The 16,563-nt window shown below is 39.2% G+C and overlaps 1 protein-coding gene and 1 pseudogene across 2 annotated transcripts; both read right to left on the bottom strand.

Annotated features, from left to right (window-relative positions):
• Positions 1-293: 293 nt before the first annotated feature.
• Positions 294-2,149, bottom strand: LOC115787349 (signal-regulatory protein beta-2-like; annotated as a pseudogene).
• Positions 2,150-7,009: 4,860 nt separating this feature from the next.
• LOC115787436 (uncharacterized) lies at positions 7,010-16,178 on the bottom strand. 2 transcript variants are annotated; one of them, XM_030740141.1, is made up of 7 exons: positions 16,116-16,178; positions 14,493-15,125; positions 8,196-8,504; positions 7,687-8,025; positions 7,385-7,522; positions 7,237-7,304; positions 7,010-7,147 (listed from the first exon to the last, which is right to left on the bottom strand). In XM_030740141.1, the coding sequence occupies exons 3-7, from the start codon at positions 8,251-8,253 to the stop codon at positions 7,022-7,024; spliced, it is 729 nt and encodes a 242-aa protein (XP_030596001.1). In that variant the 5' UTR covers positions 8,254-8,504; positions 14,493-15,125; positions 16,116-16,178; the 3' UTR covers positions 7,010-7,021. The 2 variants fall into 2 exon arrangements, with proteins under 2 accessions (XP_030596001.1, XP_030596002.1); XM_030740142.1 differs by lacking the exons at positions 14,493-15,125; positions 16,116-16,178 and adding an exon at positions 8,604-8,668.
• Between the last annotated feature and the right edge of the window lie 385 nt (positions 16,179-16,563).

Below are 16,563 nucleotides of genomic sequence, written 5' to 3'. Positions count from 1 at the left end.
ATACAGCTTTATTGGTGAAAAAAAACTATTTTATGAAAATCCGTCTGTTATCTTTGATGAATCCATAAAAAATGATAACAAAGAAATTGAAACACATGACAGTTTGATGGTGATTTTTTAAGAGGCTGTTAGTAACAAAGTGTCTGAAAATACAATACAAAAATTGTAAAATGGTTGTTTGTTAAATTTTGTTATGCGTAGCGATAACTTTGGTTCATCCTTTGATTAATGTAAATTGCCTATATATAAGTAAATCATCATGTTTTCAGTGAAATTAGGAATAACTTCTGGTATTTTCATAGACACACTTTCACATTCTGCATTTAACTTGAGAATACACGCTGTCTTCAGTTTGATTCTTCTTCTTCTTTTTTTCTCGTGTAGCGTTCCTTCCAGAGAAATGCAGAGCAGCATAGTTCAGATCATGTCCACTGTCATTCTATAAAAAATAATATAATTCATACTGTTACATCACGCTGTTGGAAATCATTTTAGTGAAATAACAAATCTGATTTGGTCTTATTACTTACACTATCATCCACTGTGTGGCTCAATTCATCTTTTCTTGCTTGTGAAGAGTTGTTTTCTGTCCATGATGGTGAGAAAAAGGAATATTATTGACTTTTTAATTAGTCTTCAAGCCTGGACCAACAATTTCACTTGTATATTTAAGTTTAAATTAAATTATTGACCATTAATGATATTTATCTGCAAAGTTAAGTTTAATATGAGGAAAACTAAAACACTATTATAATTTTAGATTTGATGAACAGCACTTGCCTTTAAATTGTTCACATGATGCTCTTGAAGTTTGGCAACAAATGAAAATTATATTAAGAATCAGAGAAATAACCAAGCAGATTATTGTAACCACCAATGCAGTAAATTCAGAACCTGCTGTTGGAGCTACAAAACCAAGAAAATAAATTATTAGTGATTTTAAAAGGAACTGATACTTATTTGATCTTATATTTTTCTGTAAAATCTTACCCATTTGTATTTTAGTTCCATTTCCAAACATTATCTCCCCACATGTGGCCACAGCACAGTAATAAGTCCCTTCATCAGAGGAGCTGACGTTCTTAGAGAAGCGATAAACACAACTCTGCTGAGTCTCAGATCTTTTCTCACATTTATGTTGTCTGTTTCCATCAGTGTAGATGATGCCAGGATGAGATGTTTGTCCTTCCCTGAACCAGAACCCTCTGAGACCACCTGGACACGTCCTGTTATCAGAGTCAGAGAGGACTGAGCACTGAAGAGTCACTGAGCCTGCAGGAGGGACTGTCTTCTCCTGAACAACAGTATAGTTTGTCCTCTGGGTGTTTCCTGTGTCGTATGAAAGCGTGTTAACAAATGTGACTACAGAGCATATTTTGAAAGCCTGAGAAAAATAATAAGTCAAGAACATATTTCACTAAAATCAGGTGATAAGCACTGTGCAAACATTTGAACAAAAGAAACAGACTAAACATATCTTGAGTGCAAATTTTATGAATTTTGAATTATATTAGTCAGTTTTCACAACATACTTATTAACAATGGGGTATTTTTCCTTGGCATTGATAAAATACAGTTTTAGCAGCTTCACTTTTGAAGAATTTCATCTGGAAATTCTTCAAAACTTACCTTTTACTAACAGATATGTCCCGGTCCAGTTAGTATTTGTGAGCCATTGTGTGATTCCACAGTGATAGATTCCCTCGTCCTCTTGGTTTGTCCTCAAAATGGTCAGGTTAGTAACATTTTTATTGTAATTAACCTTCCATCTGGAGTCAGAAAACTCAGGTGCAAACTCAGGTGTTGCAGGTTCCTTCAGTGCCCAAATGAATTTCAGAGTGTCTCCGGCACTTTGCTTGTACCAGTGGACTCTGCGGCTTAAGTCACTCTTCGGCAGGACACATGTGAAGGTTACAGGTTCACCAAGTTGAACTGTAGTTACTGGGATAAGTGTATCTATTTGAAAGAATCATATAAAAGTTAAAACATTAAGTCACAATGATGCAGGAAAACCATGATGCAAACATCATATATGTGTGGAGAAACTTGCACAGAATAAGAAAACACTTACATCCTCGATGAAGAACAAGCAGTGTAACCCATAACACGATCATCCTGCAATGTCTCGTTTGGGGGACCTTGTAGGTATTTCAGTGAGGGTAGGAGGTATTATAGCTTAGACCGTTTATGTCACAGTGTCAAATGCATCTGATTGGTTACCACAGAATAAAGTGCACTTCCTGCCACATTGCTCTCATCCAGGAGTATATCTTCTCTTCCTTATCCATTCAGGCACTCATTTTAATGATAAGTAAATCCCTTTTCTAATGAATGCTAGGAGCTTATCCTATAGTTATTTCATCATTTCTACCCAATATTCATTTTCTGCCATTATTATGATCTGTCAGTAAGTTCTCCAACTAATTGTATGAACCAATTTCATTTTATCTAAATATATTTGCTGGATTGTTTCCACTTAAAAATGTTCATGTTATATTGTAGATGGGAATGAGCACACCCACTTTGAACCAGGAGAGTATTAATTTCTATCTGGGTCTATTCTAAAGCTTTGCTTTCATTCACTGATTACACTTATTAGGTTGAGGCAACAAAACATAGCAACTTAGTTATATTTAACCCTTTTACTACCACAGGGGTCAGGGTGACCCTGACCCCTGTGGTAGTAAAAGGATTAACCAACTCTACTTGGTTATAACAGTTTGCTTGTTTTCTGGGGTTATCTCTGTCTCTGTTTTTTTTTCAGCTGCTCAGCTATTTAGTGAGATAAACACACTTCCAGCAATTTCAGAAAGAGATATACTGAGTTTTTTTTTTTTTCTACTTTTCTTAGAATTCACTTCAAAAATTTGAAAACTGCATAAGACAAAAAGCCTATTATTTTATTTTTTTTTACATTGGAAACTAAGAGGCCATCCCCATGTTTAAATACTAGGAGTTAACTTTTTTGCTCTTTACATCTTGTAAAAATATCCTTAAAACCATACAGCTTAGGCTAAAACCTGAGTCCTAGCTGAACAATTTTACTTGAGCTGCCAGACGAGAATGCAGGAAAGAACTTGACTTAACGGGGGGGATTGAGCTTTTTCAGCTATAGCCCCTAAACTATGGAATAAGCTGCCTCCTCATGTTAGGTCAGCTTCCGCTCTGCATGTTTTTAATGTACACCTTAAAACTCATTTGCATTCTTTGGCTTTCAAGCCAGAGTGAGAGCTATTTATAGTGAGAGCTATTTAGGCAGTTGTATTATCTTTTATATTTTTGTGATTTCTTAGATATATTTGTTGATGTGTGTTTGCGTGCACATGTATGTGTATGGTGTATTTATTTTACTGTGTTATCCTTTTTTCATGTCCAGCACTTTGGTCAGTCTTGTTGTTTAAAATGTGCTTTATGAATAAATATGGATTTGAATTTCATATTTACTATTTACATATTTACTATGACCAATACACCATGTTGAATGTCCAAAGAGGTAATAAGAAAAATATTAGCTCTTGAATTGGATGGCAGGAACACGTCTAAGAAAATTTGGCTCAGGGGTAATGAAAAGTAAGTCATACTAAAACAAAACATCTGGAGGGACATTTTGCAATTATTTAGGTTAACTGGCAGTAGGTCAGTAGCAGTATGGCACAAAAAAGCCATCTTATGTCCACTGTGAACAGTGACTGAACAGAGGAGGTGGATTATGCTACCAACTATCTTCCAGTTCTGTCCTGAGCTCCCTCCCCAGGCACCTCAACCCCCATTTACACCTTTGTTCCGGTGACCTCAATAGGTCACTTGATAGAATGGGTTAAAGTCCCAAATTGGTTTCACCCGAAACCACTGACTGTAATGACACAAGCCTCCTTTCACAACTAGGCGCATGTGGTTATGCACATTAACAGTAGTGGGTCACAACCACCTCCAGGGGACTATGCCCACTGGGGTTTAAATACCTGGGCCTCTCCACCTTTTGGTTTGAGAACTGAAGAAGCCTTTCAGATGAGAAGTGAAAGAGCTTCAGGAAACAAAAAGAAGTCCAGTCGCCCCTTTTCAAGCTCCAGAGATTTCTTTGAACTGTTCTTTTTTCCAGGGTGAATACATTGTGTAGCATGCATAATTAATGAGTTTGAATTTTTGTATTTTCTGTAATTCACACAGGATCAAAAATAGACATACAGTACAGGCTCAAATATATACATATACTCTCTTAAATATTTTAGTAAGTGTTGCTGAAGGTCCTGCAGTGTCTTTTAACTTGACGACACCAAGACCTCTTAACTCATTAGTGATCACAATCAACTACAACTGGTAGTTTCTCTTAATAAATAGGATTTGTTTAACAACACTCATTGGATTGGCCAATACTCAGAAAATTGGTTAAAGTCCAAGAAACTTACTGAATATTCAAGGAGAATAATCCTTCTCCTTCTCATCTGACGGTGACCCAAACTGTCACCGTCAGATGAGAAGAAATTGGTTAGGATGTTCATGAACAACCCAGGAACCACCAAGGCGCAAGGCAGACATGAACTATAAACTTCTGGAACGAGCGTCCACGGTGAAGTGAGTTTTACATCACCGTGGACTGACATGGTGCTGACAAAGAAAGAAGCCCCTACTCCAAAATTAACACCTTTAAACTCCTCTGAAATTTGCAGCTGCCCACGTGGTCGAGACAAATGCCTTCCAGAGAAACGTTTTGTGGTCATTCAAGTCAAAGAGTGAGCTATTTGGTCACATTGAAAATGAAATATGTTTGGAGGCGTAAGGGTGAGGTTTTCAAGCCTAAGAACATTTTACCAATTGTCAAGCATGTAGGTGGTAACATTATGCTCTTGGGCTGTTTTGGTGCCAGTGCTACCAGCACGTTACACAAAGTGGCTGTGATAATGAAAAAGAGACTACCTTCAAGTAGTTCTGCTTGAGAATTGACCATAGAGTGTTGAAACTAGAACACAACTGGGTGTTCCAACACTGCTCCAAAACATGTTGTTATGGATTGGCCTTTCCAAAGCTCTACCTCGACCCCATTGAAAATTTGTGGGCTATTCTTAAAAGCTGGATTCATGCCAGGAAAGCAATCAATTTAAATGAATTCTACCAATATTGCCAAGAAGAGTAGTCAAATACAGTATCCAGCCAGAATTATGCCAGCAGCTTGTTGATGGCCACCTAAAAGCATGTGGTTGAGGTGCAACTTGCTAATGGTCATTTAACCAAATATCACTGGGGTGTATGCATATGTTTGAGTCTGCATGTTTATTTCTGACTCTGTGTAGAGTAGATAAAATCCAAAAGCCATTAAAGATGCATGTTCTACAGTTACTCCACCATTACATTCATACCCATGATGAGTGCATGTTAACCTCTGACTACAACTTTATATAGAGGTTTTAGAGGAATGTGTGCTCGCAAGTCGACAATATCTTTTTCAGGGATGGCCTTGCATGTTTCAGCACAGTGCTAAACCACATACTGTGTCTATAGTAAATATGTCTATAATAAATCTATGACAACGGCTTTGTTGTATCCAGGTGCTGAACAGGCCTGCCTTCAGTCAAGGTCTTTCACCAATTGAAAACGTTAGTGTATCATGAAACAATAAATTCCAACCAAGAACGCCCAGTACTGTTGAGCAGCTAAATCCTATATCAAACAAGAATGGGGCAACATTCCAGTCCAGCAACTGGTCTCCTCAGTTCCCAGGGGAATACTACCCAGTAGTAAACATGGCCCTATTCAAACATTTTTGGGATGTGTTGCTGCCATCAAATTCAAAATGAGCTAATTATTTTCTTAATATAGTACATTTAAACATCTGATATGTGTTCTGCATTCTATTGTGGATAAAATATGGGTTATAAGATATACATATTGCATTTTATTTTATTTACACTTTTCACAGTATCCCAGCTTTTTGGAAGTGGATTTGTAGTTTTACTTCTTCCAACTTCTTATACTTTTCTTTAACTGTTACTTTAAACTACTAATCCAGTTTTGCCTTCAGCCATCTAATAAGCAGTGATGCACAGCTTGCAGTATATGAAGCCATAGATTCATAAAGCATAAACCTTCCTACTTTTCAAACATTGCAGTTTACCAAACCTAATGTTAACTTTAAAGCTGTCAGTAATTTTACCAAAGTTCACCATTTCAGAAACTGCAGAGTTATTGTATATCATAAATGTATGTCAATAAAGTCACTATATAAAAGAAATCATGTCCATGTGTCCAAAATTAATTTACTGCTATTTAGTTCATTGTTTGTACATGCTATTGTTTGCTGTTGTCTGGCTACTTAATTCCTGTTTTTCTATTATTGGTTAATTGCTTAAAATCCAGTTGGAGTACCTCTTTCTCAAGTTTGCTGGAGAAGCCCACAAAAGTGTGTCTGAAAACCTGAGAGCAGTCATTGTAATGTATACTTGCTTATCAAAAGGTAAAGTGTGTCTGCACTTTGAGCGATTTGTGTTTGTCACACGTAGCTTTGTCACTGATGGTTGGTTTCTAGCGGATATTCTGGGCACCGCATGCCTAGCAAACCCTCTGATGTGTTTGCCTCGTTATCACATCTCATTCAGCGGTATCCTGGCTCTCGTTGGTAATCACTTCAGATGCTCACCTCGAAGTTGAGTCCCTCTGCTCAAGAAGGCACACGTACTGACTGACTTTATTACAATGTTAATATTTTGTGTTATATTTTTGCATTAATCTATATTTGGTGTTAAGAAGGAAGTAACACATCCACTGTAACCAGCTTTTTCTTCCATTACAGTAATGTGAAGATGATGTATTAATGTGACTCACTGAGAAATACATATTTATACAAAGTCATATTGAGGGGACAAACAACACAGACCATTCATAGATGGCATTCACACTGTTTAAATGTATTGAAAACACTTGATATTATTTTTTGTGAATACAATGTCAAAAATATCCAAATAATAGTACATTTCTAACAAACAACAAAAGCAGAATATATATATATCCATATCCATGATAATAAATCTTAATCTAGCCCAAGAGTCTTGACATCAGTGTAGATGCTTTCTTCCTCTGCAGGTTTTGTTTCTCTTGTTCCTGATTTGCTCGCTTTTTTAAAAGTTGGTGCTGAATAAACCATGTTCTCATCTGTCTGAGGAAGAAGCACATGTAAATATTTACAGGCGCAAACATTAAAACATGCTGATAGATTACACCTCTATTTTTTTTTTTCATAATTACCTGCACATTTTCCTGATCACCACTTGAAATTACATTTGTTTGCAGGGCAACTGCAACTGTATTGTCAACTAAAAAACATAGCACTAAAATGGGGTTAAATTTGCCAAATATTGTTTCATTGATGTACAGTATGAGTGACTTTGCTTACCATTAGAATACACATATGATTTCTTCTTTAGTTTCTTGATTGAATACACTAGAAAGGCTATAACAATCAGACTTATAGCCAAAGCAGCACACAACAGATAGAGAATTGTATCATCCTTCTTTGAATTGCTCCTGTTGACTGACATAAAATAAAATAAATAATGAAAGTTATCAATGATTGAGAGTGTAATCAAAATTATTTTTTTAGTTATTTGATCAGTCATTACAGAATATTGGATGAAAAATCAACCAAATGCACAAATTTTATGATTCCTCCATTATATAGAAATGTGATGCAGTTACCTTCAGTATGTCCTGCTGTTTTATTTCCAGAAAATGAATCCACACATGTGGCCACAACACAGTAATAATTCTGAGAGTCAGAGGAGTTCCTGAAGTAACTGTAGAAACATTTCTTTGTTGACAGTTCCTCTGAGTTCTTTTCATGTTCATCTCCATCATCCATATGACTGTAATTAAAACCCGGGTGAGACTGATGTGATTCTGCACTCAAACAGAACACTCTGCCATCGGCTGGACATGTTTTATTCTGGAAGTCTTGGAGGACCGAACACTGCAGAGTCACTGTGGGTTGGTGGACAGGATCAGGTGGAGCAGCAGTAGTGAAAACAGGGTCTGGTCCTGAGAAATGGAACAAAAAAAATGCTAAAAATTCTCTTATTTTAAAGTGAATTATGTAGATTATTTATTTAATCATATGCATATATGCGCAGATATAGAAACAATCTACATTATGTAAATTCAGAGTTTTCTAGAACTCTAAAAAATTCTTTAGGTTTTTGGATGCTTACCTTCAACTTTCAGGTTGATTCCATTCAAAAATGTTAAATCTCGATTTGCTGTTTTCATGCAGATGTAAACTCCTGTATCACTTTGCTGTGCTTTTGTAATATACAGAACAAATGTTCCAGGCTCTGTTCCAGTTCGAATGTGCTGATCATCACTCTGAGAGCTAAATGATCTCCCTAAGATTTTAGGAAATTTTCCTGAAACCAGCTTGATCCAAAACAAGGTTCCCACATCCCTGCGGGTGCACGTCAGGTTTATATTCTCCCCAACACGAACAGTCTTTGTCTCGAGGATCTGTTCATCTGAGCAACCTGACCAAAAAGAAAAAACATCAGTCATCAAGAATCATATTTGCCCTCTTAAATTTCTTACATTTCAGTACTTCAGTACATATCTGCAGTATATCTCACCTCTTTATATACTTACGCCCAACACTGAGCATCAGGAATAAATAAAATATAACCCTCATTTCTGGTGTTTTGTCATGATAAAAACCTAATTTAAATGATCATCTAAATATAATGGTATGAAGTGGGAGGAAACACTTTCAGAGCAGTCTGATTGGCTTCTCGTTATGTTAGAGTTTCACTGTGTTCGGAGTGGAAACAGTATCAACCATCTTTCCAACCTGAGCACATGAAACGACACCAAATGTCATTTCATATTTAAGTCTTGTTGTGGGTTTCTCAAACTGAAACTTACAGAAAGAAAACATCACAGATTCGTTTAGGCTGTCACCTGAAAAGACATTTGTAAGACATATATTTTCATAACTTTACACTGAGCTTCACATTGAAATCAAATGTGAGGCCTCCACTCATATTTAATGAAACACACTAAAACTGTGCAAATTCAGGAGATAATAATTTATCCTCAAATCCCTAAAAATGTACTCAAATTTAAATTTTTATTCTGGGTTGGAAATTCATTCAATATTCATCAATTTCAATATAATTTATGGTCTTTTTAATTGTTAACTTTGATTTGCAAAACCTATTATCTGCAGAAAGCATATTTTTTCAGCCTTGTTCCGGTATGATCAGAGTTAGACAACTAAAACCACCAAGTGGATTTATGATTTGATCTCCTGTTAGCGCTACAGTTTAGTGTGTGTATTGTGAGATCTCAGCAATAAAGCTGTTCCTAAGTTCATCTCGCCTCGTGAGTCGTGCATTGTGGGTCCATTCTCTACATCCCACACAGCGGTACATGACAGTAAGTTTCTTCTCACCGCTGATAATTGTGCTACAAAGGCCCCAAACACACCTTCCTAATGTGGGAGCCAACCAATTAGGAGTCATGATTGTCACCATCTAACAGGATATCAGCGGCATGCAACATGCTGTACCACAACATGAAAAACATCAAAAATAACACAAAGAGCTGTCTACTCATAAAATATAAGCTACTTTTGCTTGCTCCCTTATTCACAAGGGGATCACCACAGCAGAGGGTTGATCTACAAAGTGAGATTAATGGCTTAAATAGCTGTGTCAACCTTAAAGTCTGTGTTTTCTATGTCATGAAAGCGTCTCTTTTTTTTACCTGGTTAAATCAATCACCATTGGTAACTGATGCTGAACACATAACCTGGTCAGTAGCAGGTTATGTTCTGAGTTTTGGTTTAAAATCAACTGGGAGTGTTTTGTTGCCTCCAATTCTTTTATTTACAGCATGTTTTAAGTGCAATATAGAGTCTCTGCTGTGGGACTACATTCTGCATATGACAGTTTTACTACACCCTTGGCTGCCACACATTAACCTGCATCCTTATAATTAACTTGGATACAAATGTTTATTTTACTGCACTATGTGATAAATCCCAAGATTAAAAATTTCCTACAGCATGAATCTCTTATGTGATTTGCAACATTCTTGCATTTTACTGTTTTATGTTCTTTAGAGTTTTTTTTTAAACACCACTTCATCATCTGATAACATCCCTGATTGGAGTTGGTGGCTCTCATATTGAAGATTTCATGCAAAACAATAACATGACCCACAAAATGCCCATCTTCATGTGAGCGTGCACAGAGCCTGAGGCAGACAGCTCTGCTGAACAGAGAAGGTTAAGAGCTGCCACTGAGATACTCGTTATCTCCAACTGTGGTTTTAGCTTTTGTTGGGCCAGCAAGTGCAAAGAAAGCCTTGCTGTGTTGAACTTTGTAGCTCAGGTAAGTTGGCATGTTTGGTTTGGCAGATATATGTGCTGGATGCCCTCCAGCTGTGATATAATATATAACTTACCTTAAAGAAATAAATGGAAATACAACAGTTTATCTTCTTAGGCTCACCCCTGCTCACTCCTTTAACACACAGATCAAATTTCAGAAGTTACAACAAACATGAGTATGGCTGTTTGAAGAAGCGAATGGGAAGTGAATAATCCTTAGTAGGTGGGTGTGCTCCTCAGGTCACAGGCAGTCATCTGTAAACTTTAGATTTGCCACACAAGTCACAGCCGGGCAGCTGCATATTCTAATTAGCAGGTTCACTAATCACGCTATACTGATCTTTATATAAAAGGAAGGAAACACCAGTTAAACAAAATGACAAATACAACAGCAGTCGCAACATGTGGCAAAGCAATATTTCAAGCAAACACATCAACTGATATTTCATAAATTTCTTTTTTATTTTATCCATAGGAAATTTATCAACATTAAAACGAGGTAGGGAATGTTAGAGTTTGACTAAGCTGCTAGCTGCCTGCTAGGCTTCAGTTACTGAAGTCGTCCTCTTGACGGTATTAGTGAACTTTTTTGTTTGTTTATTTATTCATTTTCTGAAAACAGATCAGTTCTGCATCGGCAAAATAGTCTGATTAGAGCAAGTTTACTGACACATAGAGGAAAAATTGCTGGTGTGTTTGACCAAAACAATTAATTGGAAGACATCTACACTTCATATGTTATGAGTCAGGCAAAAAAGAAAGCAACTGAGTCAAAACAGCCACTAAAAGGTAGTCCACTAAAACTGCATAAAAATGGCCAAAATTATGTGCATACATGTGCAGCAGAACTACTTTGTTCATACTGACAGAAAAAAAAATAGATAAATAAATGCTGCAACTTTTGTCAGACCAGAACATTTTGCTTAGTGGTCCAATCAGGGTCAACATGCTGCGGACCACAAGCCAAAACATGTTGGTCTGACAAAGAAGATGTTCTTAAAATGGCAGCACAAAACCACAATGTCACCGGTTCAAGTTCAGCCAAATCTAGAGATCTGCGCTGCATGTCACAGCCCCCCCTCTCTGAGGCCACACTTCCTGTCTGTTGCCTCACTGTTTACGCCAGCAAAGAGGAAAAAAAAGCACAAGGTGCAACGAGTGTTGCCATGCAGTAAATCAATGCCCTGAAACAATCACTGTGTCCAGCTTCTGTATATCTTTTCTTCAAGTATGGGAGAAGTAAATGTGAAATTAACTTGAAATTTAAAGACCAGCAATAAATATCTTCTTTTTTTTTTTCTTGAGGAACTTTTTGTCTTTTTTACATAACATGCCTTTACTTCGTGTGCAAAGCATTATTTGCACACAGACAGACAAACAAAGTCACAGTCATTACTGACAAACAAACAAAGCATGGAAACTTCAGCATTTCTGTGGTCGGGCTATCAAAGAAAGGCGTGAAAGGGGCTTTTCTTCCTGTGTCACTCTCTGCTGTACACTCAGGAAGCGGGTCTTGCAGCACTGTTTTTATCAGTTTTTAAAAAGGCAAATGGAATGACACAGGTATAACTTTTATAAGTAACATGTATAATAAAACAGCTTACAGGGAAGTTAAAGAGCTGAAAAGAAAAGAACACATGGTCACCGCGTCAGTTATACGGTGACTGTTTTAATCACACTTTTCTGTGGTTTTTCAAAGCTACTGATAAAAGCGGGGAGGTACTAATCTCTCATCCCTCACTGGCCTCTGTTGCAAAAGCAGGACTTTTAAAATGAATTATGAAGAATGAAGAATGAATTAGTTAAACCTTTAAATGCAGTCCTATGAGCATTGCATATATATTGTATTTTATCAGAGGTGCATAAGGTTGCACTTGCTTGTATTTGTCATTTAAAATGCAAGAAAGAACTAAATCAATTCTGTTTATTTAGCTAAAAGTAGCCTGCTGAAGCCTGGCAACCATTCTTTCACTTCCTGGTAAAGCACAGTGAAACCTGTTCTGAGTAAACAGCTTCAGTGGTTGGCCAAATGGCGGTAAAAAGGCCCACCACAACCTCTGTTGGTGTAGCTGTTGCATGGAGCTTTGCTTGTTGAGAAAAAAAAATTGCAGAAGGCCTTTTTTCTTTATGCTGTGAGACCATAAAGGGAGTTTCACTCATCTGAACAAATACCTTTTTAAACAAAGAGATAGTTTTAACAGTATAAAATACCATGCTCTCATCTATAGTTGTGGAACATTCTGGTAGACAAATATACACTCAAATATATACTCTGACAAAACCACCACCTGTCTGCAAGTGAACGTCTCTCACTTTCTGTCTACATTTGCATGTGGCAAAAAAAAAAAAAAAAAATGCTACTGTGACTGCTTCTGCAGCAGTCACAGTAGCATATGTGGGGGACATATGAGGGGGACACTGGATTTCATTTTAATTATTTAATATTATAATATTATTGGTTCATGATGTTGTTTAAAGTGCATTTGTTACCACTGAAATTGCTGTGTTGTCTTTAAAGGTGGCACAGTGCATAGGTTAGAATTATATAGGATTGTCTCTTGTGTGACCATATTAAATGTACACCGGAGTCTATTTTTTTTTTTTTTTTCAATGTGCATTTTTTATTATACCTATTTGAGGATATAGTCATGTGAGTGCAAGCACAACTGTCCACATATAAACTGAACTCAGCACGTATGACCTGAGGCCTGATACTAGGAAAAAAAATGTATTCCTCGACCCATTGTATGTGATTGCTAGAGGTTGATAGCAGCCGTGATGAAATTGAATACTAAAGTCACAGTCATGCAGGCCTGGAGAGTGGTCAGTGACCCCCTGGTAACCACAGCTGCTTGGAGAAAATGTGTATTCTCAGCCATTTGGTTAGCTTTTACTGGAGGTTGCTTGATGTTGCTAGGTGAAACTGGTGGTGCACCAAAAGCTTCTTACTATTTCTTTGGTCATTAGCAGATAACTGCATTTGCCCACAGTTCGCATGAAAGATGCTGACTTGTCTGTAACACTCAACAACTACTCAATAAGCAATAGTGAAACTGTGAAGAGTGTGATGCAAGTTGTAAACACAGAACCTTCACCTTCAAAGTAAAAAGTGTACCTTTTGAAATGGTCAGATGGTCTCATTTCAGATTTGTGTTTTCAAAACAATTTAATTTGGTTCAGTTCAGTTTTATATATAGTTCCAAATCCCAACAACAGTCACCTCACCATGTTTTATACTGTAAGATAAAGGCCATACAATATTCGCGAGAAGACCCCAACAATCAGGTGATTCCCTAAAAGCAAACACCAGGTGATGGTGGACAGAAAAAAAAAACAAAACTTGAATTCAACAAGAAGAAAATTTTATTCTTGAATTTCTGTCAGTGATTGACAGAAAAATATTAGAAAAATTATGTGGTTTGAGTTAAATATACCCCCTCACAATATTAACCACATGTTGAATGACAAACTTCTCCTATGTCTTATTTTGGTGACCACTGAGATGCTTCTCAATCCTCTTTATTACTTCTACAGGCCTGCCTCACGCCACCAGTGCTGCTGCTGACTAGCTCCTCCCCATCTCACTCAGTCATGGCAGCAATGGAGAGGAGCTAGTTAACTACAACCACTTCACAAGACAAGGAAGCATGGCTCCAAGCAGTAAAACTGAAGTTACTAGCCAGTGACCTCAATAACATCTGACATATCTGACAAGATGGCATCCTTCCTGCATGACTTGACCCTGCGACCCATGGACTCTCTGCTGCCCAGCTTATCTGCCCCACTGCTTGGCCCTCCAGCCTTTATGCTGCTTCTCAGCCTGTAACCTGGACCCAGCTGCCAGGCCTGTTGGAGGATCTGATGCCTGGCCCATCAAAGACCCTGTTGCCTAGGCACTCCCTGGGTCTATTAATGCCAGGCACTCCAAAAAGACTCCTATTCCTCTGCCTTAGCTAGCCTTCCCAGTGACTGCACCTCTTCTGCCTGAGCTAGCCACCCCTGGAACTCTGCTTCCTGAGCTAGCTAACTATGAGCCTATTTCTCCATTGGGCCAGGTGATAACGGGCCCTAGAAAAAAACAAAAAAACAACCAACCAACAAAAAAAAACAAAAAACTGAGCTTCACCTGTCTGAGCTGGCTGAACTGGAGTCTGAGCACCTGGAGTCTGCCTCTCTGCCTGGGTCTGATGATGCCAGGCAAGCCTCAGAGCTTGCGCTGCCTGGGGCCTCACCAGAGCTTGCTAGCTTAGAAATGGAGCTGGCAACCTCAGACACTATGAATCCTGCACTTGCAAGCAGCCACAGTGTCCAGAGAATCCAGAGGGCCTGAACAACCTGATCCTGTGTTGCTTGGGCCAGTGCAACCAGAACCTAGGCAAGAGGACCCTGTGTTGCCTGAGCCACAGAGTTCCATTGCCTGAGCCAGCTCTCCAAGCTTCTTGACTGGACCACTGCCAGCAATCCTTCTATCCTTCAGAAGGACTCTGTCCCACTTCTGGCTGCATTGCAATTGCTGGCCTGCTTCCCAGCTTTCTTAGAAGCTTCACCTTGACAACTGTCCAAGCCTCCTCTCTTCTCTGCTGGCTTCCAATCTGGCTTCCAGAGGGGTCCTGGCTCCTTTGCTGTCATTGGGACCATTCTCAACCACCAGAGTATCCCTGCCTCCTTCGTCCCTGGCCGTTTTGTTGATCACCAAAGGGTTTTTGCCACTGCTGCCGGCTGTCTGCTCTCCTCCACCTCTGGCTGCCTCTATTGGCTCCTGAGGATTTAATTGATGTTAATATATGTAAATATTCTGACCTGAGGGGGGAGGGGGGGGGGGGGGGTCTGTAGGTTAAGAAATAACAGAAAGTGTTGTGTTTGTGGCATTTCAAAAACGTAGCCAACCTTATGCTACAACAATGCATAAAGATAAAGAATTCAGCAGATTAGATTCCACTTTATTGTCAAATAGTGCTTTGCACACGAAGTAAAGGCACTTCATGCAAAGAATTTTTGTCACATTATCAGTGATAACCCACCCAGTCGGCTTGTCAGTGACTTAAGTAGAAAAGCACACATGCACCAGAATACAGAGATATGGGGGGTGGTTGTGGTCTCACTCTCCATCCTCTACACTGGCTTCAGAGTACTATTGTCATGTCCTGGGCCGGTGGCCCAGTGTTTTATGTTTTCTTGGTATGGTTTCCGTTTTCTCAGGTTGTTTTGTTATCTGTTAGAGTTGCCCTCAGTTATTTCTAGTCCCTCGTGTCTCTCTGTATTCTGTGTCAGGTTTGCGTCTCTGTTCCCTTGTCATACTTCCTGTTTTATTTTGATATTCGTCCAGCCCCTGTCTGTTGTATTCAGTTTTGCTTCCCTCTGGTCTCGTCTTAGTTATCTGTGTCACCTGTGTTCCCACCTGTTTCCTCTTCCCTCATCAGCCCTTCTGTGTATTTAAGTCCTGCGTTTTCTATGCCTGTTGTCGCGTCGTTGATGTTGTGTGCCCGTGTGTTCCTGTGCTCCCTGTGGTTCCCCTTCGTCTCCCTTCTGAACGGTTTTTGTATTGTTTTTCCCTACATTAATAAATGCCTTTGAGTTATGCCCATCTCCGGAGTCCTGCATGTTTGTCCTTCCTCGTCCGTTTCCTCCCCGGCCATGACAGAACGACGCGACCATTACAAAACCCCCTCCGGCTCCAATTTTTTCGACGGCACTCGTCTAGCGCTGGGGGGCCCGACGTCTTTGAACAGTCCCCGTCATCGTCACTCACCTGCCTCCCCTTTCGCTGATCCCTCCCTTCCTCGGCAGCCGCGGAGGAGAGGGAGTTCCCGGCAGCAACGGCGGAAGGCACCCCGAGACCCGAGCGGTATAACGCCGCGGACCGCTTCACCACTTCACACCCAATCCTCCGTTTCCGTGAGTAACACTGGCTTCAACGCTACTATGCCTGCGGACAATTATTCCCGTCACCCCCCTGCCTTTCCCCTCCCTGAGGTGGCAAAGCAGACCATTATCTGTTGGGTGGATTCACTGGTTATGGACCTTCTGGCTGACCCATGTGAGCAGGAACAGCAACAGCTCACGGCCCAGCTGCAAGGGCTAGTCGATGATTACCCTTGGTTATTTGGCTCTCTGCATGGGTTAGTGCAGGATTTCTTAACCTCCACCCTTCACCTACAGCAGTCCCCAGTGTCAGCTCATTCTCAGTCCCCAGTGTC

The sequence above is a fragment of the Archocentrus centrarchus genome, chromosome 10, assembly GCF_007364275.1.
Source record: "Archocentrus centrarchus isolate MPI-CPG fArcCen1 chromosome 10, fArcCen1, whole genome shotgun sequence".
Taxonomy (NCBI): Eukaryota; Metazoa; Chordata; class Actinopteri; order Cichliformes; family Cichlidae; genus Archocentrus; species Archocentrus centrarchus.
The sequence above is the reverse complement of the archived record's forward strand: the minus strand, read 5'-3'. Positions and strand labels throughout refer to the sequence as shown.

Excerpts from the sequence above, each read along its gene's own strand:
- LOC115787436 (XM_030740141.1), bottom strand. The coding sequence starts at position 8,253 with ATGAAAACAGCAAATCGAGATTTAACATTTTTGAATGGAATCAACCTG. Across the intron at positions 7,523-7,686 it reads AACAGCAGGACATACTGAAG|TCAACAGGAGCAATTCAAAG; the intron begins GTAACTGCATCA and ends ATTTTATGTCAG. Across the intron at positions 7,148-7,236 it reads GTGATCAGGAAAATGTGCAG|ACAGATGAGAACATGGTTTA; the intron begins GTAATTATGAAA and ends CTTCTTCCTCAG.